This window comes from Pleurodeles waltl, chromosome 11 (genome assembly GCF_031143425.1).
Source record: "Pleurodeles waltl isolate 20211129_DDA chromosome 11, aPleWal1.hap1.20221129, whole genome shotgun sequence".
In the NCBI taxonomy this organism is placed as follows: Eukaryota; Metazoa; Chordata; class Amphibia; order Caudata; family Salamandridae; genus Pleurodeles; species Pleurodeles waltl.
In genome coordinates this window covers 968900826-968927461 of record NC_090450.1, presented here as the reverse complement: position 1 = coordinate 968927461, position 26636 = coordinate 968900826, and the positions used below count along the sequence as shown (strand labels likewise).

Sequence of the window (26636 nt, the reverse complement as noted above, 5' to 3'; positions counted from 1 at the left end):
TTATGATCTCCAGATGTTTTATGATCCCCAGGGAAAGAAAATGAGGAGACCCATCACTGCTTTAGTATCTGGCTAGAAGGGACACTATCAGATTAAATGTTTGGTTTTTACTTAAAACCATAGCTAGGGTATGAAAGGCCTGCAAGATGAAGAAAAGGTTAAAGATGGAGAGATAAAAAAGACAACAGTGGTAAGTTAAAGTAGTGGAATTATTTTTATTTCAGAGTTTCATGCCTATCTCCAATCCTGATGAGGTGTCCAAGCACCTTAATATGGGGACAAGGCCAAGAGTGGTTTGCTGTGACCTAGAAAAGGGAGGAGTGTGCTGAAAGAATTCATTTAGGGGTTTTGTCTATCTTAGAAGGTACTCAAATGCAAAAGAAGTGGAAAAATGCAGCAGTGGATGAAGATGGAACAATGAATGTAGCACTGAAGTTGATGCAACATAATTGACAGGCACACTTCTGTGCAGCTCTTGCATCATATAGTAGCTTTATGTGATAATGAATGAGTTTATCCATTGCATACTGTGTCTAGGTATCTCTTTAGACCTTCATGCGGGTATTGAATTGAGGCCCCTAAAAGTCCTTCAACTGCAGTGTTTTCTTACATCCATTAACACTGTGTGTACCTTAAAAGCCCACTCCTATGGTTGAAAAGATACTGTGCTCGACTTGCAGGTGAAAAGTGTTGAAGAAAGAACAGTGTGTGTTAAGTACACTGAAAAGATTTTGCACGTATGTGTCGGTATGCATCTTGAGGCTTCCTCCTACTTAAGCGTTCTGTGGTTTTGTTTTGTAGGATCGTGGCTACTTTGAGGAGCTGATTTCACTGCTGGAGGCTGCTCTGGGCCTGGAGCGTGCCCACATGGGTATGTTCACCGAGCTAGCCATCCTATACTCCAAGTTCAAACCTCAGAAGATGCGCGAGCATCTTGAGCTCTTCTGGTCCCGAGTAAATATTCCAAAGGTAAGGAAAGCGAGGGTGTATATTTTGAACTTTCAAGTGTATTGCTTGTGCCTTTGGTCTATGTGCTGTATATGGATGTTTCATTGTCCAGGTTTATCATTTCTTTCAATGCCTGTCTTTAATTACTGACGCCTCAATTCCCTTGTGTAAGGAAATGCCTCCTTGGCATGGTTGCCCCCTGACTTTTTGCCTTTGCTGATGCTATGTTTACAATTGAAAGTGTGCTGAGGCCTGCTAACCAGGCCCCAGCACCAGTGTTCTTTCCCTAACCTGTACTTTTGTATCCACAATTGGCAGACCCTGGCATCCAGATAAGTCCCTTGTAACTGGTACTTCTAGTACCAAGGGCCCTGATGCCAAGGAAGGTCTCTAAGGGCTGCAGCATGTCTTATGCCACCCTGGAGACCTCTCACTCAGCACAGACACACTGCTTGCCAGCTTGTGTATGCTAGTGAGGACAAAACGAGTAAGTCGACATGGCACTCCCCTCAGGGTGCCATGCCAGCCTCTCACTGCCTATGCAGTATAGGTAAGACACCCCTCTAGCAGGCCTTACAGCCCTAAGGCAGGGTGCACTATACCATAGGTGAGGGTACCAGTGCATGAGCATGGTACCCCTACAGTGTCTAAACAAAACCTTAGACATTGTAAGTGCAGGGTAGCCATAAGAGTATATGGTCTGGGAGTCTGTCAAACACGAACTCCACAGCACCATAATGGCTACACTGAAAACTGGGAAGTTTGGTATCAAACTTCTCAGCACAATAAATGCACACTGATGCCAGTGTACATTTTATTGTAAAATACACCACAGAGGGCACCTTAGAGGTGCCCCCTGAAACTTAACCGACTATCTGTGTAGGCTGACTAGTTCCAGCAGCCTGCCACACTAGAGACATGTTGCTGGCCCCATGGGGAGAGTGCCTTTGTCACTCTGAGGCCAGTAACAAAGCCTGCACTGGGTGGAGATGCTAACACCTCCCCCAGGCAGGAGCTGTAACACCTGGCGGTGAGCCTCAAAGGCTCACCCCTTTGTCACAGCACCGCAGGACACTCCAGCTAGTGGAGTTGCCCGCCCCCTCCGGCCCGGCCCCCACTTTTGGCGGCAAGGCCGGAGAAAATAATGAGAATAACAAGGAGGAGTCACTGGCCAGTCAGGACAGCCCCTAAGGTGTCCTGAGCTGAGGTGACTCTAACTTTTAGAAATCCTCCATCTTGCAGATGGAGGATTCCCCCAATAGGGTTAGGATTGTGACCCCCTCCCCTTGGGAGGAGACACAAAGAGGGTGTACCCACCCTCAGGGCTAGTAGCCATTGGCTACTAACCCCCCAGACCTAAACACGCCCTTAAATTTAGTATTTAAGGGCTACCCTGAACCCTAGAAAATTAGATTCCTGCAACTACAAGAAGAAGGACTGCCTAGCTGAAAACCCCTGCAGCGGAAGACCAGAAGACGACAACTGCCTTGGCTCCAGAAACTCACCGGCCTGTCTCCTGCCTTCCAAAGATCCTGCTCCAGCGACGCCTTCCAAAGGGACCAGCGACCTCGACATCCTCTGAGGACTGCCCCTGCTTCGAAAAGACAAGAAACTCCCGAGGACAGCGGACCTGCTCCAAGAAAGGCTGCAACTTTGTTTCCAGCAGCCTTGAAAGAACCCTGCAAGCTCCCCGCAAGAAGCGTGAGACTTGCAACACTGCACCCGGCGACCCCGACTCGGCTGGTGGAGACCCGACACCTCAGGAGGGACCCCAGGACTACTCTGATACTGTGAGTACCAAAACCTGTCCCCCCTGAGCCCCCACAGCGCCGCCTGCAGAGGGAATCCCGAGGCTTCCCCTGACCGCGACTCTTTGAACCTAAAGTCCCGACGCCTGGGAGAGACCCTGCACCCGCAGCCCCCAGGACCTGAAGGACCGGACTTTCACTGGAGAAGTGACCCCCAGGAGTCCCTCTCCCTTGCCCAAGTGGAGGTTTCCCCGAGGAACCCCCCCCTTGCCTGCCTGCAGCGCTGAAGAGATCCCGAGATCTCTCATAGACTAACATTGCGAACCCGACGCTTGTTTCTACACTGCACCCGGCCGCCCCCGCGCCGCTGAGGGTGAAATTTCTGTGTGGACTTGTGTCCCCCCCGGTGCCCTACAAAACCCCCCTGGTCTGCCCTCCGAAGACGCGGGTACTTACCTGCAAGCAGACCGGAACCGGGGCACCCCCTTCTCTCCATTCTAGCCTATGTGTTTTGGGCACCACTTTGAACTCTGCACCTGACCGGCCCTGAGCTGCTGGTGTGGTGACTTTGGGGTTGCTCTGAACCCCCAACGGTGGGCTACCTTGGACCAAGAGCTGAACCCTGTAAGTGTCTTACTTACCTGGTAAAACTAACAAATACTTACCTCCCCTAGGAACTGTGAAAATTGCACTAAGTGTCCACTTTTAAAACAGCTATTTGTGAATAACTTGAAAAGTATACATGCAATTTTGATGATTTGAAGTTCCTAAAGTACTTACCTGCAATACCTTTCGAATGAGCTATTACATGTAGAATTTGAACCTGTGGTTCTTAAAATAAACTAAGAAAAGATATTTTTCTATATAAAAACCTATTGGCTGGATTTGTCTCTGAGTGTGTGTATCTCATTTATTGTCTATGTGTATGTACAACAAATGCTTAACACTACTCCTTGGATAAGCCTACTGCTCGACCACACTACCACAAAATAGAGCATTAGTATTATCTCTTTTTACCACTATTTTACCTCTAAGGGGAACCCTTGGACTCTGTGCATGCTATTCCTTACTTTGAAATAGCACATACAGAGCCAACTTCCTACATTGGTGGATCAGCGGTGGGATACAAGACTTTGCATTTGCTGGACTACTCAGCCAATACCTGATCACACGACAAATTCCAAAATTGTCATTAGAAATTGATTTTTGCAATTTGAAAAGTTTTCTAAATTCTTAAAAGACCTGCTAGGGCCTTGTGTTAGATCCTGTTTAGCATTTCTTTTAGAGTTTAAAAGTTTGTAAAAGTTTGAATTAGATTCTAGAACCAGTTGTAGATTCTTAAAAAGTATTCCAACTTTTAGAAGCATAATGTCTAGCACAGATGTGAATGTGGTGGAACTCGACACCACACCTTACCTCCATCTACAGATGAGAGAGCTAAGGTCACTCTGTAAACTAAAGAAAATAGCAATGGGCCCCAAACCTACCAAAGTACAGCTCCAGGAGCTTTTGGCAGAGTTTGAAAAGGCCAACCCCTCTGAGGATGGCAACTCAGAGGATGAAGATAGTGACTTGGAGGGAAATTCCCCCCCTCCAGTCCTACTTAGGGAGAGCAGGGCTTCTCAAGCCCTGACTCCACAAATAATAGTCAGAGATGCTGGTTCCCTCACAGGAGGGACCAACAACTCTGAAATCACTGAGGATAACTCCAGTGAAGAGGACATCCAGTTAGCCAGGATGGCCAAAAGATTGGCTTTGGAAAGACAGATCCTAGCCATAGAGAGGGAAAGACAAGAGATGGGCCTAGGACCCATCAATGGTGGCAGCAACATAAATAGGGTCAGAGATTCTCCTGACATGTTGAAAATCCCCAAAGGGATTGTAACTAAATATGAAGATGGTGATGACATCACCAAATGGTTCACAGCTTTTGAGAGGGCTTGTGTAACCAGAAAAGTGAACAGATCTCACTGGGGTGCTCTCCTTTGGGAAATGTTCACAGGAAAGTGTAGGGATAGACTCCTCACACTCTCTGGACAAGATGCAGAATCTTATGACCTCATGAAGGGTACCCTGATTGAGGGCTTTGGATTCTCCACTGAGGAGTACAGGATTAGGTTCAGGGGGGCTCAAAAATCCTCGAGCCAGACCTGGGTTGACTTTGTTGACTACTCAGTGAAAACACTAGATGGTTGGATTCAAGGCAGTGGTGTAAGTAATTATGATGGGCTGTACAATTTATTTGTGAAAGAACACCTGTTAAGTAATTGTTTCAATGATAAACTGCATCAGCATCTGGTAGACCTAGGACCAATTTCTCCCCAAGAATTGGGAAAGAAGGCGGACCATTGGGTCAAGACAAGGGTGTCCAAGACTTCAACAGGGGGTGACCAAAAGAAAGGGGTCACAAAGACTCCCCAGCAGAAGGGTGATGAGACAACCAAAACTAAAAATAGTAAAGAGTCTTCTACAGGCCCCCAAAAACCTGCACAGGAGGGTGGGCCCAGAGCCTCTTCACAAAACAATGGGTACAAGGGTAAAAACTTTGATCCCAAAAAGGCCTGGTGTCATAGCTGTAAACAGCATGGACACCAAACTGGAGACAAGGCCTGTCCCAAGAAAGGTTCCACTCCAAACTCCCATCCAGGTAACACTGGTATGGCTAGTCTCCAAGTGGGATCAACAGTGTGCCCAGAGCAAATCAGGGTCCACACTGAAGCTACTCTAGTTTCTGAGGGTGGGGTGGATTTAGCCACACTAGCTGTCTGGCCGCCTAACATGCAAAAATACAGACAGCAACTCTTAATTAATGGGACTAGAATAGAGGGCCTGAGGGATACAGGTGCCAGTGTCACCATGGTGACAGAGAAACTGGTTTCCCCTGGCCAATACCTGACTGGAAAAACTTACACAGTCACCAACGCTGACAATCAGAGAAAAGTACATCCCATGGCAATGGTTACTTTAGAATGGGGAGGGGTCAATGGCCTGAAACAGGTGGTGGTCTCCTCAAATATCCCAGTGGACTGTCTGCTTGGAAATGACCTGGAGTCCTCAGCATGGGCTGAGGTAGAGCTAAAAACCCATGCAGCAATGCTGGGTATCCCTGAACTGGTGTGTGTGAAAACAAGAGCACAGTGCAAGGCACAGGGTGAAAAAGTAGAGCTGGAGTCTGGAAAAATGGCCCAGCCTACCAAGAGAACAGGAAAGTCAGTTGGGAAACCAACTGCAACACAGCAAAAGAAAGGGAACCTCTCTTCTCAGGAAGAAGTTCTGCCCTCTGAGGGAACTGAGCCTTTGGAGCTTGAACCTTATCAGGTTGAGCTCTTAGGCCCAGGGGGACCCTCAAGGGAAGAGCTGTGTAAGGGACAAGAAACCTGTCCCTCTCTTGAAGGCCTTAGGCAGCAAGCTGCTGAAGAGTCCAAAGGCAAGAAAAATGGAACACATAGGGTCTATTGGGAAGATGGGCTCCTGTACACTGAGGCCAGAGACCCCAAACCTGGTGCCACTAGGAGAGTGGTAGTGCCTCAGCTGTTCAGAGAGTTCATCCTAACATTGGCCCATGACATTCCCCTTGCTGGACATTTGGGACAAACCAAGACGTGGGAGAGGTTAGTCAACCACTTCTACTGGCCCAATATGTCCAACATGGTTAAGGAGTTTTGCCTCTCCTGCCCCACCTGTCAAGCCAGTGGTAAGACAGGTGGGCATCCAAAGGCCCCCCTCATTCCACTTCCAGTGGTGGGGGTGCCCTTTGAAAGAGTGGGTGTGGACATAGTTGGTCCACTAGAACCTCCCACAGCCTCAGGAAATATGTATATCCTGGTAGTAGTGGATCATGCTACCAGGTATCCTGAAGCTATTCCCCTTAGGTCGACTACTGCCCCTGCAGTAGCCAAGGCCCTCATTGGTATCTTTACCAGAGTGGGTTTCCCTAAGGAGGTGGTGTCTGACAGAGGTACCAACTTCATGTCAGCATACCTAAAGCACATGTGGAATGAGTGTGGAGTGACTTATAAATTCACTACACCCTACCATCCACAAACTAATGGCTTAGTTGAGAGATTCAACAAGACATTAAAAGGCATGATCATGGGGCTCCCAGAAAAACTCAAAAGGAGATGGGATGTCCTCCTGCCATGTCTGCTTTTCGCTTACAGGGAGGTACCACAGAAGGGAGTAGGGTTCTCACCCTTTGAACTTCTGTTTGGTCATCCTGTAAGGGGACCACTTGCCCTTGTTAAAGAAGGCTGGGAGAGACCTCTCCATGAGCCTAAACAGGACATAGTGGACTATGTACTTGGCCTTCGCTCTAGAATGGCAGAGTACATGGAAAAGGCAACCAAAAACCTTGAGGCCAGCCAACAGCTCCAGAAGTTTTGGTATGACCAAAAGGCTGCACTGGTTGAGTTCCAACCAGGGCAGAAAGTCTGGGTTCTGGAGCCTGTGGCTCCCAGGGCACTCCAGGACAAATGGAGTGGCCCTTACCCAGTACTAGAGAGGAAGAGTCAGGTCACCTACTTGGTGGACCTGGGCACAAGCAGGAGCCCCAAAAGGGTGATCCATGTAAACCGCCTTAAGCTCTTCCACGACAGGGCTGATGTCAATCTGTTGATGGTAACAGATGAGGATCAGGAGGCAGAGAGTGAACCTCTCCCTGATCTTCTGTCATCAGACCCAAAAGATGGTACAGTAGATGGAGTGATCTACTCAGACACCCTCTCTGGCCAACAGCAAGCTGATTGTAGGAGAGTCCTACAACAGTTTCCTGAACTCTTCTCCTTAACCCCTGGTCAGACACACCTGTGTACCCATGATGTGGACACAGGAGACAGCCTGCCTGTCAAAAACAAAATCTTCAGACAGTCTGACCATGTTAAGGAAAGCATCAAGGTGGAAGTCCACAAGATGCTGGAATTGGGAGTAATTGAGCGCTCTGACAGCCCCTGGGCTAGCCCAGTGGTCTTAGTCCCCAAACCTCACACCAAAGATGGAAAGAAAGAGATGAGGTTTTGTGTGGACTACAGAGGGCTCAATTCTGTCACCAAGACAGATGCCCATCCAATTCCAAGAGCTGATGAGCTCATTGATAAATTAGGTGCTGCCAAATTTCTAAGTACCTTTGACTTGACAGCAGGGTACTGGCAAATAAAAATGGCACCTGGAGCAAAAGAAAAGACAGCATTCTCCACACCTGATGGGCATTATCAGTTCACTGTTATGCCCTTTGGTTTAAAGAATGCCCCTGCCACCTTCCAAAGGTTGGTGAATCAAGTCCTTGCTGGCTTGGAGTCCTTTAGCACAGCTTATCTGGATGATATTGCTGTCTTTAGCTCCACCTGGCAGGATCACCTGGTCCACCTGAGGAAGGTTTTGAAGGCTCTGCAATCTGCAGGCCTCTCTATCAAGGCATCCAAATGCCAGATAGGGCAGGGAACTGTGGTTTACTTGGGACACCTTGTAGGTGGAGGCCAAGTTCAGCCACTCCAACCCAAGATCCAGACTATTCTGGACTGGGTAGCTCCAAAAACCCAGACTCAAGTCAGGGCATTCCTTGGCTTGACTGGGTATTACAGGAGGTTTGTGAAGGGATATGGATCCATTGTGACAGCCCTCACTGAACTCACCTCCAAGAAAATGCCCAAGAAAGTAAACTGGACTGTGGAATGCCAACAGGCCTTTGACACCCTGAAACAGGCAATGTGCTCAGCACCAGTTCTCAAAGCTCCAGATTATTCTAAGCAGTTCATTGTGCAGACTGATGCCTCTGAACATGGGATAGGGGCAGTTTTGTCCCAAACAAATGATGATGGCCTTGACCAGCCTGTTGCTTTCATTAGCAGGAGGTTACTCCCCAGGGAGCAGCGTTGGAGTGCCATTGAGAGGGAGGCCTTTGCTGTGGTTTGGTCCCTGAAGAAGCTGAGACCATACCTCTTTGGGACTCACTTCCTAGTTCAAACTGACCACAGACCTCTCAAATGGCTGATGCAAATGAAAGGTGAAAATCCTAAACTGTTGAGGTGGTCCATCTCCCTACAGGGAATGGACTTTATAGTGGAACACAGACCTGGGACTGCCCATGCCAATGCAGATGGCCTTTCCAGGTTCTTCCACTTAGAAAATGAAGACTCTCTTGGGAAAGGTTAGTCTCATCCTCTTTCGTTTGGGGGGGGGTTGTGTAAGGAAATGCCTCCTTGGCATGGTTGCCCCCTGACTTTTTGCCTTTGCTGATGCTATGTTTACAATTGAAAGTGTGCTGAGGCCTGCTAACCAGGCCCCAGCACCAGTGTTCTTTCCCTAACCTGTACTTTTGTATCCACAATTGGCAGACCCTGGCATCCAGATAAGTCCCTTGTAACTGGTACTTCTAGTACCAAGGGCCCTGATGCCAAGGAAGGTCTCTAAGGGCTGCAGCATGTCTTATGCCACCCTGGAGACCTCTCACTCAGCACAGACACACTGCTTGCCAGCTTGTGTATGCTAGTGAGGACAAAACGAGTAAGTCGACATGGCACTCCCCTCAGGGTGCCATGCCAGCCTCTCACTGCCTATGCAGTATAGGTAAGACACCCCTCTAGCAGGCCTTACAGCCCTAAGGCAGGGTGCACTATACCATAGGTGAGGGTACCAGTGCATGAGCATGGTACCCCTACAGTGTCTAAACAAAACCTTAGACATTGTAAGTGCAGGGTAGCCATAAGAGTATATGGTCTGGGAGTCTGTCAAACACGAACTCCACAGCACCATAATGGCTACACTGAAAACTGGGAAGTTTGGTATCAAACTTCTCAGCACAATAAATGCACACTGATGCCAGTGTACATTTTATTGTAAAATACACCACAGAGGGCACCTTAGAGGTGCCCCCTGAAACTTAACCGACTATCTGTGTAGGCTGACTAGTTCCAGCAGCCTGCCACACTAGAGACATGTTGCTGGCCCCATGGGGAGAGTGCCTTTGTCACTCTGAGGCCAGTAACAAAGCCTGCACTGGGTGGAGATGCTAACACCTCCCCCAGGCAGGAGCTGTAACACCTGGCGGTGAGCCTCAAAGGCTCACCCCTTTGTCACAGCACCGCAGGACACTCCAGCTAGTGGAGTTGCCCGCCCCCTCCGGCCCGGCCCCCACTTTTGGCGGCAAGGCCGGAGAAAATAATGAGAATAACAAGGAGGAGTCACTGGCCAGTCAGGACAGCCCCTAAGGTGTCCTGAGCTGAGGTGACTCTAACTTTTAGAAATCCTCCATCTTGCAGATGGAGGATTCCCCCAATAGGGTTAGGATTGTGACCCCCTCCCCTTGGGAGGAGACACAAAGAGGGTGTACCCACCCTCAGGGCTAGTAGCCATTGGCTACTAACCCCCCAGACCTAAACACGCCCTTAAATTTAGTATTTAAGGGCTACCCTGAACCCTAGAAAATTAGATTCCTGCAACTACAAGAAGAAGGACTGCCTAGCTGAAAACCCCTGCAGCGGAAGACCAGAAGACGACAACTGCCTTGGCTCCAGAAACTCACCGGCCTGTCTCCTGCCTTCCAAAGATCCTGCTCCAGCGACGCCTTCCAAAGGGACCAGCGACCTCGACATCCTCTGAGGACTGCCCCTGCTTCGAAAAGACAAGAAACTCCCGAGGACAGCGGACCTGCTCCAAGAAAGGCTGCAACTTTGTTTCCAGCAGCCTTGAAAGAACCCTGCAAGCTCCCCGCAAGAAGCGTGAGACTTGCAACACTGCACCCGGCGACCCCGACTCGGCTGGTGGAGACCCGACACCTCAGGAGGGACCCCAGGACTACTCTGATACTGTGAGTACCAAAACCTGTCCCCCCTGAGCCCCCACAGCGCCGCCTGCAGAGGGAATCCCGAGGCTTCCCCTGACCGCGACTCTTTGAACCTAAAGTCCCGACGCCTGGGAGAGACCCTGCACCCGCAGCCCCCAGGACCTGAAGGACCGGACTTTCACTGGAGAAGTGACCCCCAGGAGTCCCTCTCCCTTGCCCAAGTGGAGGTTTCCCCGAGGAACCCCCCCCTTGCCTGCCTGCAGCGCTGAAGAGATCCCGAGATCTCTCATAGACTAACATTGCGAACCCGACGCTTGTTTCTACACTGCACCCGGCCGCCCCCGCGCCGCTGAGGGTGAAATTTCTGTGTGGACTTGTGTCCCCCCCGGTGCCCTACAAAACCCCCCTGGTCTGCCCTCCGAAGACGCGGGTACTTACCTGCAAGCAGACCGGAACCGGGGCACCCCCTTCTCTCCATTCTAGCCTATGTGTTTTGGGCACCACTTTGAACTCTGCACCTGACCGGCCCTGAGCTGCTGGTGTGGTGACTTTGGGGTTGCTCTGAACCCCCAACGGTGGGCTACCTTGGACCAAGAGCTGAACCCTGTAAGTGTCTTACTTACCTGGTAAAACTAACAAATACTTACCTCCCCTAGGAACTGTGAAAATTGCACTAAGTGTCCACTTTTAAAACAGCTATTTGTGAATAACTTGAAAAGTATACATGCAATTTTGATGATTTGAAGTTCCTAAAGTACTTACCTGCAATACCTTTCGAATGAGCTATTACATGTAGAATTTGAACCTGTGGTTCTTAAAATAAACTAAGAAAAGATATTTTTCTATATAAAAACCTATTGGCTGGATTTGTCTCTGAGTGTGTGTATCTCATTTATTGTCTATGTGTATGTACAACAAATGCTTAACACTACTCCTTGGATAAGCCTACTGCTCGACCACACTACCACAAAATAGAGCATTAGTATTATCTCTTTTTACCACTATTTTACCTCTAAGGGGAACCCTTGGACTCTGTGCATGCTATTCCTTACTTTGAAATAGCACATACAGAGCCAACTTCCTACACCTTGCTACTAATGCACTGGTCACTGGGTGTCAAGTATTCTGACTCGCCTTTCGACTCAACAAGAGTATGGTGGGTTAAGAGTGAAAGGTATAAGATTTCCAGACAGAATATGTGCGTTTCTCATTCCAGAGGTGTGTGTTCCTCCAGCTGCTGCTCTGAGTGAGCATGGTGAATGAGAGATTGGATAGTAGGGAAAGGGTGCATGGGCTCAGTAGTTCCCTGTGAATCTGTGTTGCAAGCTAATTCCCAGTTCTCTGTCTTTGAGTCAGTCTTCATGAATGGTTTATAAGTCGAACTAATGTACTCCTCCGCCTAGTTCGAGAATAGTATTGTACATTAAACCTCTGCTCTGGGTCACAGTATGCGAACCCTGCGTAACTGACTACTGTGCCTTAAGTTTGCACTAAATTGCTGTGTACTCTAAGTTCACACTTAATCCTTGTGCTTTCATATCTTCCCATCTCCTACATCTCCAGGCGATAAGTAGTGTGGTGTGTTGTGTTTTCTAGGTTCTCAGAGCAGCCGAGCAGGCCCATCTGTGGGGCGAGCTAGTCTTCCTGTACGATAAGTATGAAGAGTACGACAATGCAATAATTACCATGATGAATCACCCTACTGATGCCTGGAAGGAAGGGCAGTTTAAAGACATCATCACTAAGGTAAGGGTGGGAGCAGCCCTGTGTGCTGGTACTTGCCGCATAAGTAATCGGATGATTTACAGTGATGGTGTTGGATCAAAGGAGGTTGGGAACGTGTTGAAGGATTAAGGTCCACAACAGAGCACGCTCAGAGTAACTCAAGTCAAGGCTCCATTTAGGAACAAGTGGATTCCTGTTTTTCAAATGCTGACTTTTTAAAAAGGAAGCAGCAGCCAGTAGTGAGGTCCTGAAAGAGGAGCGTACAAAGGCACATTTTTGTTGAAGTACAAGCTAGATCCATAGGATTGTCTTTTCTAATGCCCTAACATTTTAGTATCTAAAGTATTTCCATAATCCATGCTATATTCCACAAAGTCTGTAACCACTGACATCTGGTAACTCTGAAATAAAATCCTGCTGGAGATTTTAAGCTGTTTAAAAACAAGATGATGATACCGCTTTAATCCATGACAACAGTGATTGTTCCAGGTGAGGTTTGAAACCACTGCTCTTCAGAATCTTATCAGAGCTGAAGCAAGTGCCCAGGTCCTGAGGCCAGTACGTATAAACATAGAAGTGCTTGCTGCCATCTGTATTGTTTAACAGTAAGAAGCTGGCATACAGTCTTCAATGTCCAGTATGTAGTACTTGAAACACTTAAACAACTTACACAGACCAACCCTAGTGCACGGGGAGGATCTGGCTGTAATCAAGACACGTCGAAAGGGAGTCCATGGGACGTGTTAGAGGCTTAATTGTGATGTTAAATACGCATGGGACAGTGGTTAGACCTGCGGGGCACTAGAAGTGAGTGCCTGGGACCCTGAATTGAAGTAAGGCAAGAGGGAAAAACGCCTATTGGTTGGCAGAAATGCATGATGTAAACCATGTTTGTGCTCTTCCTCTGATGCTGATGAAGTGCAATAGTAGATAAGGATGGCCTAGTCTGTATTGTTAAAGGATACTAAAAAGTGGATAGAGACAAGGAGAGTGATCTGTTATCCTGTGCCACAATACCATTTCCTGCCAGGATGGCATATGAAGACGGCAAGATTCCTAGAAGACATACATGCACTCCTTTCCCCTGATGAAGTAACGTTGAGTATGTACAATTGACTCATTGGCTTAAAATGGTTGGGTTACAGAGCCCAGAATGACACAGCTAGGTGTGCGCAAACCTTTGTGATGGAGGTGAGTAAAGAACTATTTGACAAATGAAAAACATGAAGCAAGTTGTGGGGAGTACAGACACCGCTTGTGTGGTGACTCTGATGTTCTTAGATCATACCTACCTGTCTTCTCCAGTGCTGCATTAGTTCAGTTATCAGCCAGCTCAGGATCTGAAAACATAGTCGGTTGCTGAGGATACTCCCACTAGGGGCAGGTTTACCTATGTAGGAGAAGATGAATCCTCTTCTCATTGTCTATCACATCACTTTTTTTTTTTTGATTTAGTTCAGAAAAGATTTTTATTCTTTTACATGGTAACAGAAGGCAGAATAATAATAATAATAAAACTAAAACAAACAGCAGATCAAATTGGTAGGTAATATCACAGAATTGCATGCATAGTTTGTCTATCTTTGTCCATGATGTAACAATGAGTAGGTCAACAATGTAATGTAAGCATACATGGAACATAGTACTGGATATGCTAATTAAGTAAAGAACAGAAAATAAGAGAAAAGAATAGATGGAGTAAGAGAAGGTGAGAGATAGAGTAGGATATATGGCTTATTTACTCCAGTATTGGAACTTTCATAGATTCACATGCTTGAATCATTCCCCGTCGTCGAGATGGGAGTCCCGGTATAATTTTCATAAGTAATGTTAAAACATATTGAAGAGAAAAAAGGCCCTAGGCCTCTTCAATTTGATAGTCTATCAGAGTCATTATGTAAAAAGGACCAAACTTGATCCTCCACCAATCAGGCGACAGCACCCTTCAGAACCTCCTGAGAGAAGCTCTAGCACCTCAGATTTTCTACCGCACGTCGTGCTAGGGAGTCTCCTCAGAGCTCTGCTCTGTTTTCACACCTTTATTCAACTCTTTTTCTCTCAGAGAAACTCAATTATTTTGATTTGTCAGCTATTTACCAACTATGTCTGACAAGGAAAAGAAAAGTCTTTTTAGAGACTGCAAGACTTGTGGGAAGAAAAGACTTCATTCTGAAGATCCTCATCAAGATTGCATTTACTGCCTCTATCCAGATCATTCAGCCAAAGACTGTAAGATTTGCCGTACTTTTTCTTCTAAAACCTTAAAGGATAGAGAAGGCAGATTACTAATATGGCTGCAGAAACTGAAGCATAGGAAGGATCCAGTTTCTGGTTCTGAGAGTGAGGAATCTTCCACTTCCAAGAGATCAACTAAAAGGGCAAGATCACGCTCTAGATCTCCCTCACAAACCTCAAGGAAAGCCCTCAAAAAGACTGTTTCAGGGTCTTATAAGGGTCGCAGCCCATCCTCTTCCCCAACTAGACTCTCGAGTAAAGAGGGAAAGAAACATTCTTCCAGTTCTGAGAGGCACAGAAAATCCTCATCTGTTCCACCATCTGTGCCTTTCAAAAAACCATCTTCTGTGACTGGAAAAAAGTCCTCGTCGACGGATTCCCCGTCGACGGCACCGTCGGTGGGCGCATTGCCGACGACTCTAGCAACTTCAGGTGTTCCGTCGTCCACAGCTCCATCGGCGACTTCGTCGATGAGTACACCACCGTCGACGAGAACTACAACGACGACTTCAGCATCGACGACCGTATACACCTCTTCCTCGTCGACGGCGCTTACGTCAGTGTCGGCCTTACCGTCGACGACGACTTCGTCGACGGTAGAATCGTCGGCGAAGCTTGCGGCTATTAAAATAACAGTGCGACCAGCATCGACGGCACCGTCTACGACAAAGTCAGTTTACACGTCGACGACACCGTCGACGAGGGAAAAATACCAAAAAAGAACGGAAAAGTTAACTCCAACCCACACTTCACCTAGTAAGGTATCCTCACTGGTACCAGTACATCTTTTGGAGGGAGATGAAGATTCGGACGAAGATGGGCCTTTTGGTACAGCTCACAGCCCCTCTGAATTAAATGTAAAATATCAGGAAGAGGAGGAATTTGAGGAAGCTTATGATCCCCAGGCCTCCTTGGAGCATCAGCAGTATCAACAGGGAGCGTATATCCCTTCCGACCTGCTTACTGGCCTTAGAGCCATGTTGGTGGATTACAATAGAAGGTTCCCTCCAGAGGGAGAACAACCTCATCCATTGCCCATTTCTGGTCCTTCTACTCCACATCAAAGACCGACGTCTTTGCATCTCACAGATGTGGCTACCCCAGACATGACAATTCCCCAGGACACTGACATCTCAGATGGAGATCAAGAAGAAGGAGAGCTCATAGATACTCACTCAGAGTGGGACGAGTATATTATTCCTGCTCCATCCTCTCCTTCTCATTCGAAGGTGGAGTCCCCACCTGAAGACATTGGAGGCTTTCATAATCTTTTAGAGAGGGCAGCCAAGCGTTTTGCATTACCGCTACCTACGAAGCAAACGGATTGTTTCCTTTATGATTTTAAAGAGCCCTTTCAGAAGTCTGTGCGTTCCATCCCGATGGTGAACTATTTGTGGGAAGAGGGCCTTAAAGTCATGACTAGTCCAGCAACTGTCATAGCAGTTTTGCCACGTCTAGACAAGAAATACAAAGCTCCCGATGATGCCCCAGCATGCTTGACAGGCCATCCTCCTCCAGATTCGGTAGTAGCTCAAGCGGCTCAAAGGAGATCAAAGAATCCTTCTGCTCCGATTTCCGCGCCCCCAGATAAGGATGGTAGAAGGCTAGATAACATAGGAAAGAGATTCTCTTCTATGGCCAGCCTAGTTTTGAGAGCTGCCAACTCCTTGGCTATTTTGTCTCGATATGACAGACAACTTTGGGCAGATATTGCACCCTTTATTACTCAGGTGCCGGAAGACGTAAGATCAGAAGCAAATAAGACGATGCAAGAGGGTCAACGCGCGTCTGCAGAGCTGATAGACTGCGCAATGGATATAGCGACCACTGCTTTCAGACAGCTAGCAGGCGCTGCTGTATTAAGAAGACAGGGCTGGCTCAAAGCCACTTCCTTTCGTCCAGAAGTCCAGAATAAGATCCTAGACTTACCCTTTGATGGCCAAGCGTTATTTGGGAAACATGTGGACGAAGCCCTACAGTCAATTAAAACAGACACGGACACTGCAAGGTCACTAGGAACCCTGCAATATCGGAAGTCGTCCTTTCGCCCTAGGGGGCGTGGCCAGCCTTCTTACAGAGGAGGGTATCAACAACAGAGATACTCTTCCTACCCATCATCGTCACAACAATTTCGGCCGTACTATTCCCAAAGACAATCGACTCAACCGGCTTATAATAGGCCGGCAGGCCGTGGACGCTCAGCCCGCCCTGCTAGGGATGCAGCTCGTAGAACCTGATGTCCTCGAGGCTCCGGCTACGCCCAGTCCTCCTCCTGTCACCTTGGGCGGAAGAGTTTCCTTATTTCTCAGTCAATGGCAAACTATTACGTCAGACAAGTGGGTCCTACAATTAGTGGAACGGGGCCATACTTTAGAATTTGTCCAAAAACCTCCCTCCAACCCTCCCTGCAGGACTCCTTCAAGATACCCTCAACAACTCAAAGAAGAGGTCTACAAGCTCCTTCTCAAGGGAGCTATAGAGAAAGTGCCTCAGAATCAACAAGGAACAGGATTTTATTCCAGGTTCTTCATAATTCGAAAGAAGTGGAAGGATTGGAGACCGATCCTCGATTTAAGGCAACTAAATGTATACCTAAAGAAGCAATCGTTTCGAATGATCAGTCTGCAAGACGTCCTTTTGCGTCTCAATCAAGGAGATTTTATGTCATCACTAGACCTCAAGGACGCATACTTCCACATACCAATCCACCCTGCCCACAGAAATTTTTTGAGATTTACCGTAGCCGGCAGCCATTATCAATATCGCGTCCTTCCCTTCGGGCTCAAATCAGCCCCAAGAATATTTACCAAGTGCCTAGCACCGGTGGCAGCCTTTCTCAGGAGAAGAAAGCACCAGGTCTTTCCATACTTAGACGACTGGTTAATAAAGGCAAAGACTTACACGAGAGCACACAAGTCAACAAGAAGGTGCGTTTCCTTGCTGACCAATCTCGGATTCACAATCAACTGGGAGAAGTCCAACCCTCTACCAGGCCGCAGTATTACTTTTCTGGGAGCGGAACTGAACACTGACTCCGGCATCGCATGTCCCACGGTAGAGAGACAACAAAGGTTACTAACCCTAGGAAGTTTCATACAAAGAAGACGAAAGGTTACAGTCCGTCTCTTCAAATCTCTATTGGGCATGATGTCTTCATGCATACCTCTGATCCCTTTGTGTCGGCTAAAGATGCGCCCCTTGCAGGAGCATCTAAACCGTCAATGGCTTCAAGTATCAGGAACTTTCGAAGACCAGATACAAATTACTCCGACAATGCTCAAAACCCTCAAGTGGTGGTCTCAAAAGCATCATCTCTCTATCGGCCTCTCGTTTCTTCAACAACCAGCCCCGTGGACCATAACAACAGATGCCTCACTGGAAGGCTGGGGCGCAGTATTACAGGACCTGAAGATACGTGGCAAATGGCCAACTCATCTGACATCAAGACATATCAATTGGCTAGAACTCGGGGCAGTGAACCTCGCCTTACAAGCGTTTCTCCCAAGAATCCAGGGATCGCGAGTGGTGATAAGAACGGACAACACTACTACGATGCACTCTCAACAAACAAGGAGGTACAAGATCTCTCACCCTCTCCAGGGAAGCCCAAGCGATCTGGCACTGGGCCTCGCAGCAAGGCGTCACAATATCGGCGGTGCACTTGCCGGGAATAAACAACAAGGCAGCGGATGCACTCAGCAGGCAGAAATCAGACTGCCACGAGTGGGAACTAGACCAGACGATACTCATCCAGATTTTTTCTCAGTGGGGAACACCAACAGTGGATCTGTTTGCGAAGAAGACCAACGCCAAATGCCAGTTCTTCGCAAGCTGGCATCACCAAAAGGGATCTTGGGGGAATGCGTTTTCGATAGTCTGGTCCGACATCTTTGCTTACGCCTTTCCTCCCATTCCGTTGATCCCAAGGGTCCTCACGAAGATGAGAACAGAACCGTGCACTCTCATACTGATAGCCCCGTACTGGCCGCGCCAACATTGGTTCACAGAGCTCCTCATTCTCTCAGTCAAGCCTCATATTCCGCTGGAGCCGTTACCTCATCTACTAACAATGAACAACGGCCAAGTTCGACACCCCGATCCGCAGTCAATGCGGTTAGCGGCATGGCTCCTCACCACAGAGAATTTGCGCATTTGAATATCCCGCAGGACTGCAGAGATATTTTGTCACAGGCCAGAGCGGATAGCACGAACAAGGCGTATCAGTGTAAATGGAAGAGATTCTGTACCTGGTGTCATCAGTGTCAAATCGACCCGTTTCTTTCACCACCAGAAAAGATTTTGCCTTATCTCTTAGAGTTAGCTCGATCTGGCCTGGCACATTCGTCCATTAAAGTTCATGTAGCAGCCATAGCTGCATACAGGCGTTCGGATGACACACCCTCGCTCTTCTCTTCTCGGCTGATTAAAAGATTTTTAAAAGGATTATTCAGGGTTTACCCTCCTTTCAGACCTCCACCTCCTTCGTGGAACCTGAACATTGTTTTGGCGCAACTGATGAAGCATCCTTTTGAGCCAATCCACCGTGCGTCCCTCAAGCATTTATCGTGGAAGGTCGCCTTGTTAATAGCCCTTACATCAGCTAGGCGGGTCAGTGAGGTACAAGCGCTCTCCATCCAAGAGCCTTTCCTACAGTTGAAACAAGATAGACTACTAATGCGCACTAACCCGCATTTTATTCCTAAAGTTCCGTCAGACTTTCACATTAACGAACCTCTGGTTTTCAAGTCTTTTTTCCCTCGTCCATCTACTCCAGCGGAGAGAGCATTACATTCTCTAGATGTGAAAAGATGCGTTCAATTTTATTTGGACAGGACAAAAGCGTTTCGGCGCTCTAATCAGCTATTTGTGGCGTACAGTGCCCCTAGGAAGGGGTACCCACTATCCAAGCAGAGTATTTCAAGATGGATCGCCTCCGCTATTCGCTTCTGTCATTTAGCAGCGGGCAAACCTTTGCAGTCATCTGTGCATGCTCACTCGACGAGAAAGGTCTCGTCGTCAACGGCACTGTTTGCCGGAGTGCCACTACAAGACATATGTAGGGCAGCAACATGGAAGAGCTGCCATACCTTTACTAAACACTATTGCTTGGAGTCCCTCTCGCATGGAGAGGTAGCAGTGGGCCAAGCGGTTCTCAGGAATCTCTTCAGGTGAAGGTGAGCCACTTCTCCTACATCCCTCCATCCTAGAAAAGGTATGCACATTAAAAAATGTATCTAAAAATAATACAATACTGGTTTGTTATTCAAATTTCATCATGTATCTTCATAGGAATATTCCTATTTATATTAGAGATAAGAAGATACTTATATGGTGTTATATATATATATATATATATATATATATATATATATATTTTTTTTTATGTGTGTGTATATATATATATATATATATACGTGTGTATACATAGATGTGTAGATATGTATATGTAGATATAGAGAGACAGATGTCAGTATGATTATATGCTTCATTAATTTATACATGATGATGATAAGGTTTTGTGGCATAAGATAACCTGTTTATCAAGGGAGTTGTCATTTTTCAATGTGCATAGTTATTGCTTGCTACTCTGATTCAAGCATGTGAATCTATGAAAGTTCCAATACTGGAGTAAGAAAACAAGTTACTTACCTGTAACTGTAGTTCTCCAGTATTGGAATCTTTCATAGATTCACATGCGACCCACCCACCTCCCCGGAGAAGCTCACTTCACCTCTTTCTGTCTAGCAGTACATATACTCATAGTAATATACGCACTTGTGCGTTGAAAATCTGAGGTGCTAGAGCTTCTCTCAGGAGGTTCTGAAGGGTGCTGTCGCCTGATTGGTGGAGGATCAAGTTTGGTCCTTTTTACATAATGACTCTGATAGACTATCAAATTGAAGAGGCCTAGGGCCTTTTTTCTCTTCAATATGTTTTAACATTACTTATGAAAATTATACCGGGACTCCCATCTCGACGACGGGGAATGATTCAAGCATGTGAATCTATGAAAGATTCCAATACTGGAGAACTACAGTTACAGGTAAGTAACTTGTTTTCTTCTGTAGGGAGTAGGTAATTTGGGTTGTTGGCAGGTAACCAGATTGAGCTCTAGGCATTGAGGATGAATCACCCAGAAGAGATTGTTCATGGGGGTTTACTGGAAGCAAAAAAGTTATCCACGGTGCCCCAAATGTTATGTGAATGAGTTTTCCATGGGGAATGTTGGAGCGCTGTATTGTCAGCAGCACATATCTGAATTAACCAGTTCAGCCAGGATTTAAAATTATTTTTGTGCGTGTTTTTCCAGTTTGCAGTAACCAATTTGATTGCTGCAGTGAGCATAAGGTCAAGAAGGAGGTGATCCGATTGCAATTTGATGTTGTTATCTAGGAAGTCAGTAATTAAGTATGAAAAATTGTTTCTTGGAATAATGTGGAACATTTTCAAGATAAAAAGGAATACTTCAGACCAAAATGGTTGAACCTGTGTACAAAAAAAAATCAGATGAGGAAGATCCCCAGTTTTCTTCTGGCAGTTCCAACAAGTAGGAGATCTGTTATGTGTATTGTGTGTAGGCGAGAGGGTGTCCAGAAAATATTATGTAATGTCCAAAATTGAGTCTGCAAAAGAATAGAGGTGACTTTGTGTAGAGTCACTGAATTCCAGATTGTTGTCCAGTCCTAGTCTGTAATCACCGACCCAGATTGAAGAAAACCCTAGCCTTCTAGAATATCCAAAGAGTTGGTAGTTGATGGTTGGAGGAAATGGTATAGCTTAGAAACCTGATGTCCATTTTTGAATAATTTCCGGGTTAGGGGAAGAATTGACGGGTCTTCGTGAAGGGAGTGAGTTTTTGACATTGCTGCTTTAAGTTTGAGGAAGTTATAAAATTCCTTGTCTTCAATATGGTATATATTTTGTAGATTCGCAAATGTATGGGGTTGGAGGGCATACCTAGTTGCTTTGGATAGAAAATGCCCTTGTTTATCCAAGATTGCCAGTGGAGGGTTTGTCCTTTGTATCAGATATTTGGGTTGTGCCATAGGGAAGCGGAGTTGGAGAATTTCAATTTAACTTGTAGTTTATTGTTAATGGAGAGTAGTGCACGTTTCGTATTCCTGAATATATATATTTAGAGTATGGCATATGTTTGTCAGTAGAAGTGAGTAGGGTTGCCGGGGCCAAGTTCCCTAATATGGCTTTTTCTGCTTCAAACCATAGAGGGGTGTAATTAGAGACTGGTTGTAAAGAAATGGCTCCCTGTTGCAGTTACCCCCCACTTTTTGCCTGATACTGATGCTGACTTGACTGAGAAGTGTGCTGGGACTCTGCTAACCAGGCCCCAGCACCAGTGTTCTTTCACCTAAAATTTACCATTGGCTTCACAATTGGCACAACCCTGGCACCCAGGTAAGTCCCTTGTAACTGGTACCCCTGGTACCAAGGGCCCTGATGCCAGGGAAGGTCTCTAAGGGCTGCAGCATGTCTTATGCTACCCTAGGGACCCCTCACTCAGCACAGACACACTGCTTGCCAGCTTGTGTGTGCTGGTGGGGAGAAAATGACTAAGTCGACATGGCACTCCCCTCAGGGTGCCATGTCAACCTCACACTGCCTGGCATAGGTAAGTCACTCCTCTAGCAGGCCTTACAGCCCTAAGGCAGGGTGCACTATACCACAGGTGAGGGCATAGGTGCATGAGCACCATGCCCCTACAGTGTCTAAGCAAAACCTTAGACATTGTAAGTGCAGGGTAGCCATAAGAGTATATGGTCTCGGAGTCTGTCAAAAACGAACTCCACAGCTCCATAATGGCTACACTGAATACTGGGAAGTTTAGTATCAAACTTCTCAGAATAATAAACCCACACTGATGCCAGTGTTGGATTTATTAAAAAATGCACACAGAGTGCATCTTAGAGATGCACCCTGTATTTTACCCAATTGTTCAGTGCAGGACTGACTGGTCTGTGCCAGCCTGCTGCTGAGAGACGAGTTTCTGACCCCATGTGGTGAGGGCCTTTGTGCTCTCTGAGGACAGAAACAAAAGCCTGCTGTGGTTGGAGGTGCTTCACACCTCCCCCCTGCAGGAACTGTAACACCTATCAGTGAGCCTCAAAGGCTCAGGCTTCGTGTTACAATGCCCCAGGGCACTCCAGCTAGTGGAGATGCCCGCCCCCTGGACACAGCCCCCACTTTTGGCGGCAAGTCCAGGAGAGATAATGAGAAAAACAAGGAGGAGTCACTGACCAGTCAGGACAGCCCCTAAGGTGCCCTGAGTTGAGGTGACTCTGACTTTTAGAAATCCTCCATCTTGCAGATGGAGGGTTCCCCCAATAGGGATAGGAATGTGCCCCCCTCCCGTCAGGGAGGAGGCACAAAGAGGGTGTAGCCACCCTCAAGGACAGTAGCCATTGGCTACTGCCCTCCCAGACCTAAACACACCCCTAAATTTTGTATTTAGGGGCACCCCAGAACCTAGGAAATCAGATTCCTGCAACCTAAGAAGAAGAGGACTGCTAAGCTGAAAAACCCTGCAGAGAAGACGGAGGCACCAACTGCTTTGGCCCCAGCTCTACCGGCCTGTCTCCCCACGTCTAAAGACACTGCTCCAGCGACGCTTTCCCCAGGGACCAGCGACCTCTGAATCCTCAGAGGACTGCCCTGCTCTAGAAGGACCAAGAAACTCCTGAGAACAGCGGCCCTGTTCACTCAAGACTGCAACTTTGTTTCCAAAGGAGCAACTTTAAAACGACTGTGTTTCCCGCCAGAAGCGTGAGACTTGCAACCCTGCACCCGGCGACCCCGACTTGACTGGTGAAGAAACAACATTTCAGGGAGGACTCCCCGGTGACTCCGAGACTGTGAATAACCAAAGTTGTCCCCCATGAGCCCCCACAACGACGCCTGCAGAGGGAATCCCGAGGCTCCCCCTGACCGCGACTGCCTGACTCTCAGATCCCGACGCCTGGAAAAGACCCTGCACCCGCAGCCCCCAGGACCTGAAGGATCGGAACTCCAGTGCAGGAGTGACCCCCAGGAGGCCCTCTCCCTTGCCCAGGTGGTGGCTACCCCGAGGAGCCCCCCCCTTGCCTGCCTGAATCGCTGAAGAGACCCCTTTGTCTCCCATTGATTTCAACGACAAACCCGACTTGTGTTTGCACACTGCACCCGGCTGCCCCGTGCTGCTGAGGGTGTACTTTCTGTGCTAACTTGTGTCCCCCCTGGTGCCCTACAAAACCCCCCTGTTCTGCCCTCCGAAGACGCGGGTACTTACCTGCTGGCAGACCGGAACCGGGGCACCCCCCTTCTCCATTGAAGCCTATGTGTTTTGGGCACCACTTTGAACTCTGCACCTGACCGGCCCTGAGCTGCTGGTGTGGTAACTTTGGGGTTGCTCTGAACCCCCAATGGTGGGCTACTTTGGACCCCAATCTGAACCCCGGAGGTGGTTTACTTACCTGCAAGAACTAACAATAACTTACCTCCCCCAGGAACTGTGAAAATTGCACTAAGTGTCTAGTTTTAAAATAGCTATATGTGTTTTATTTCAAAAGTATATATGCTATTGTGATTATTCAAAGTTCCTAAAGTACTTACCTGCAATACCTTTCAAATGAGATATTACATGTAGAATTTGAACCTGCGGTTCTTAAAATAAACTAAGAAAATATATTTTTCTATACAAAAACCTATTGGCCTGCAAATTGTCTCTGAGTGTGTGTTCCTCATTTATTGCCTGTGTGTATGTACAACAAATGCTTAACACTACTCCTTTGATAAGCCTACTGCTTGACCACACTACCACAAAATAGAGCATTAGTATTATCTCTTTTTGCCACTATCTTCCCTCTAAGGGGAACCCTTGGACTCTGTGCATACTATTCCTTACTTTGAAATAGTGCATACAGAGCCAACTTCCTACACTGGTGAAAGCCAGTAAGATCCTTGTTTGGCAAGAAATGATGTCTGGTAAGTTTTGAAGTTGGGTAGGTTAAGACCTCCCAGATTTTGGGGGAGTTTTAGTTTGTGCAAGGCTATCCTAGGTTTCTTACCTTTCCATAAAAAGTTATTGGTTATTTTATCTATTTTATGGTGGAAGTCATCAGTGAGGTATAAGGGGATCATACTTAAATAGTTCCCTATGGGAGATATCATCATTTTTATTGTCTCAATGCAACCCCACCAGGTGATGAATTTAGGAGACCATCCCTCTTGGAGTTATTTGATTTTTTTTCCAGAGTTAGCGGTTCATTATGTATTAGGGTCTCTATTAGATCTGATCCAAACTCTAAACCTAAGTAATTTATATAATTTGGTTGCCATGTTAGACCTGAATTCACCAGTAGAGTTTGTGGGCCTAGTGAGTTTAGTGATTTCACTTCTGTTTTATCTCTGTTTAATTTATAGCCTGATACATGAGGATATTGTTCAGTTGTGTCCATTAAGGCCTGAATGGAGGGTTGAGGGTCATCTGATAAGATTAAGATGTCGTCAGCGTAGGTTATCAGTTTACTTGTTTTATTATAGAAGTCTATACCTGCTATCTGTGGATTATTGATATGTGAGATTAATGGTTCAAGGACTATAAGGAATAGGGAGGGTGAGAGTGGGCAACCTTGTCTTGTGCCTTTTTCGAGGTTAAAAGGCATAGAAACCATGCCATTTACAGAGATCGCGGCTCTAGGGTTACTGTATAGTGCCACGATCATTTTTATAAAGACATATCCAAGGTGAAGTATTTAAGAGATTGTTCCAGAAATGTCCATGAGACCTTGTCAAAAGCCTTTTCTGCGTCTAGTGCAGTAGCCACTGAAGGCGTGGATAAGTACTTAGCTCGTTCTATGGCATGGCAGAGAAGTGTGTTATCGTTGGCCATTCTGTTTTTCAAGAACCCTACTTTTGAGTTGCTAATTATTTGAAGTACGAAGGGATTAAGTCTTTTGGCAAGGATTTTTGCATAAATTTTGCAATCAAGGTTTAGTAGCGAGATTGGTCTGCAATTCTTTGCCAGTAAAGAGTCTTTACCTTCTTTGGGTATGACAATAATATGTGCGTCGGCAGTTGTGCCGGTACTTTCCCCAGAGGGGGCGTATGTGTTAAATAGTTTTAAGAGAGAGGGATAGAGGGAATTTGTAAATGTTTTTGAGAATATGGCGTTGAAGCCGTCTGGTCCAGGAGCCTTATTATCTTTTAGTGTGTTAATTGCATCCGTGATTTCTTTTGTGGAAAATGGTTTGGCTAGTGTCTTTTTATCCCCTTTTGATAGCCTGGTAAGTTTAGTTTATGTAGGTATGTCATACATTTTTCAGGTGTAGTCTGGTTGTTTTCGGAGTATAACTCTGTGTAGAATTGTCTAACAGTGTCTGATATTTTGCGGGTTGGTGTGCGGACTAAATTTTGCTTATCTGTAATGGCAGATATATTCTTTTGGTTTTGTTTATGTTTTAAGTATGAAGCTAACATTTTCCCTGCCTTGTTGGATTCACATAGTTTAAGGTCCTTAAATTTATTAACCCACACTCCAGCACGTTCGCTAAGTATTCTGTTGTATTCATATTTTCTTAGAGGTAAGTTTAAGGATCTGTTTATCTAGTGGTATGATATGGGAGGCTTCTAAGAGGCCAATGTCACGTTCTAGTCCCAAAAGGGAGTTGTTTCTTGCTTTGTTGATTCGAGTTTTCAAATCTATCAAAGTGCCTCTTAGGGGGTAAGCTTTAAGAGCATCCCAGAAGGTTTGAATATGGCCATCTGTGGTAGCGTTATTTTAGCAAAAATCAGTAATGGCCCTCTCAATTCGTTGTATATTTTCTTGGTATTTTAAAATCTCGGCGTTAAATCGTCATTTTTTTGTCCGGTTTCTGGGATTGGATCCAGTTATTAATGTGTTGATGCATGCATGGTCAGAGATCAGTATTGGTGATATGTTTGTTTGATCTATGAGGTGAGTGTGGGAACCTGAGATGAGGATATAGTCTATTCTTGTATAAGAGTCATGTGGGTGAGAATAGAAAGTGTAATCTCTCACAGTCGGGTGTTGGAGTCCCCATGTGTCTTTAAGATCGTTTTTCAAACAAATATCCTTTAGAATTTTTTGTGCTTTGGATGGGCGATAGTTACATCAGGATTGTCCGTCTAGTGTGATATCCAAGGGAAGGTTAAAGTCACCCGCAACTATTATGAGATCGTTATTTGATCTA

The 26636-nt window shown here is 46.6% G+C and overlaps 1 protein-coding gene across 4 annotated transcripts in view; it reads left to right on the top strand.

The window, feature by feature from the left end:
- LOC138266439 (clathrin heavy chain 1-like) overlaps positions 1 to 26636 on the top strand; it is a 378407-nt gene that overhangs the window by 222796 nt on the left and 128975 nt on the right. For all 4 annotated transcript variants that reach the window (XM_069215209.1, XM_069215208.1, XM_069215207.1 and 1 more), the window contains exons 25-26: positions 802 to 969; positions 12070 to 12219. In XM_069215209.1, coding sequence (XP_069071310.1) covers positions 802 to 969; positions 12070 to 12219 — 318 coding nt within the window. The remainder of the gene's footprint in view (positions 1 to 801; positions 970 to 12069; positions 12220 to 26636) is intronic.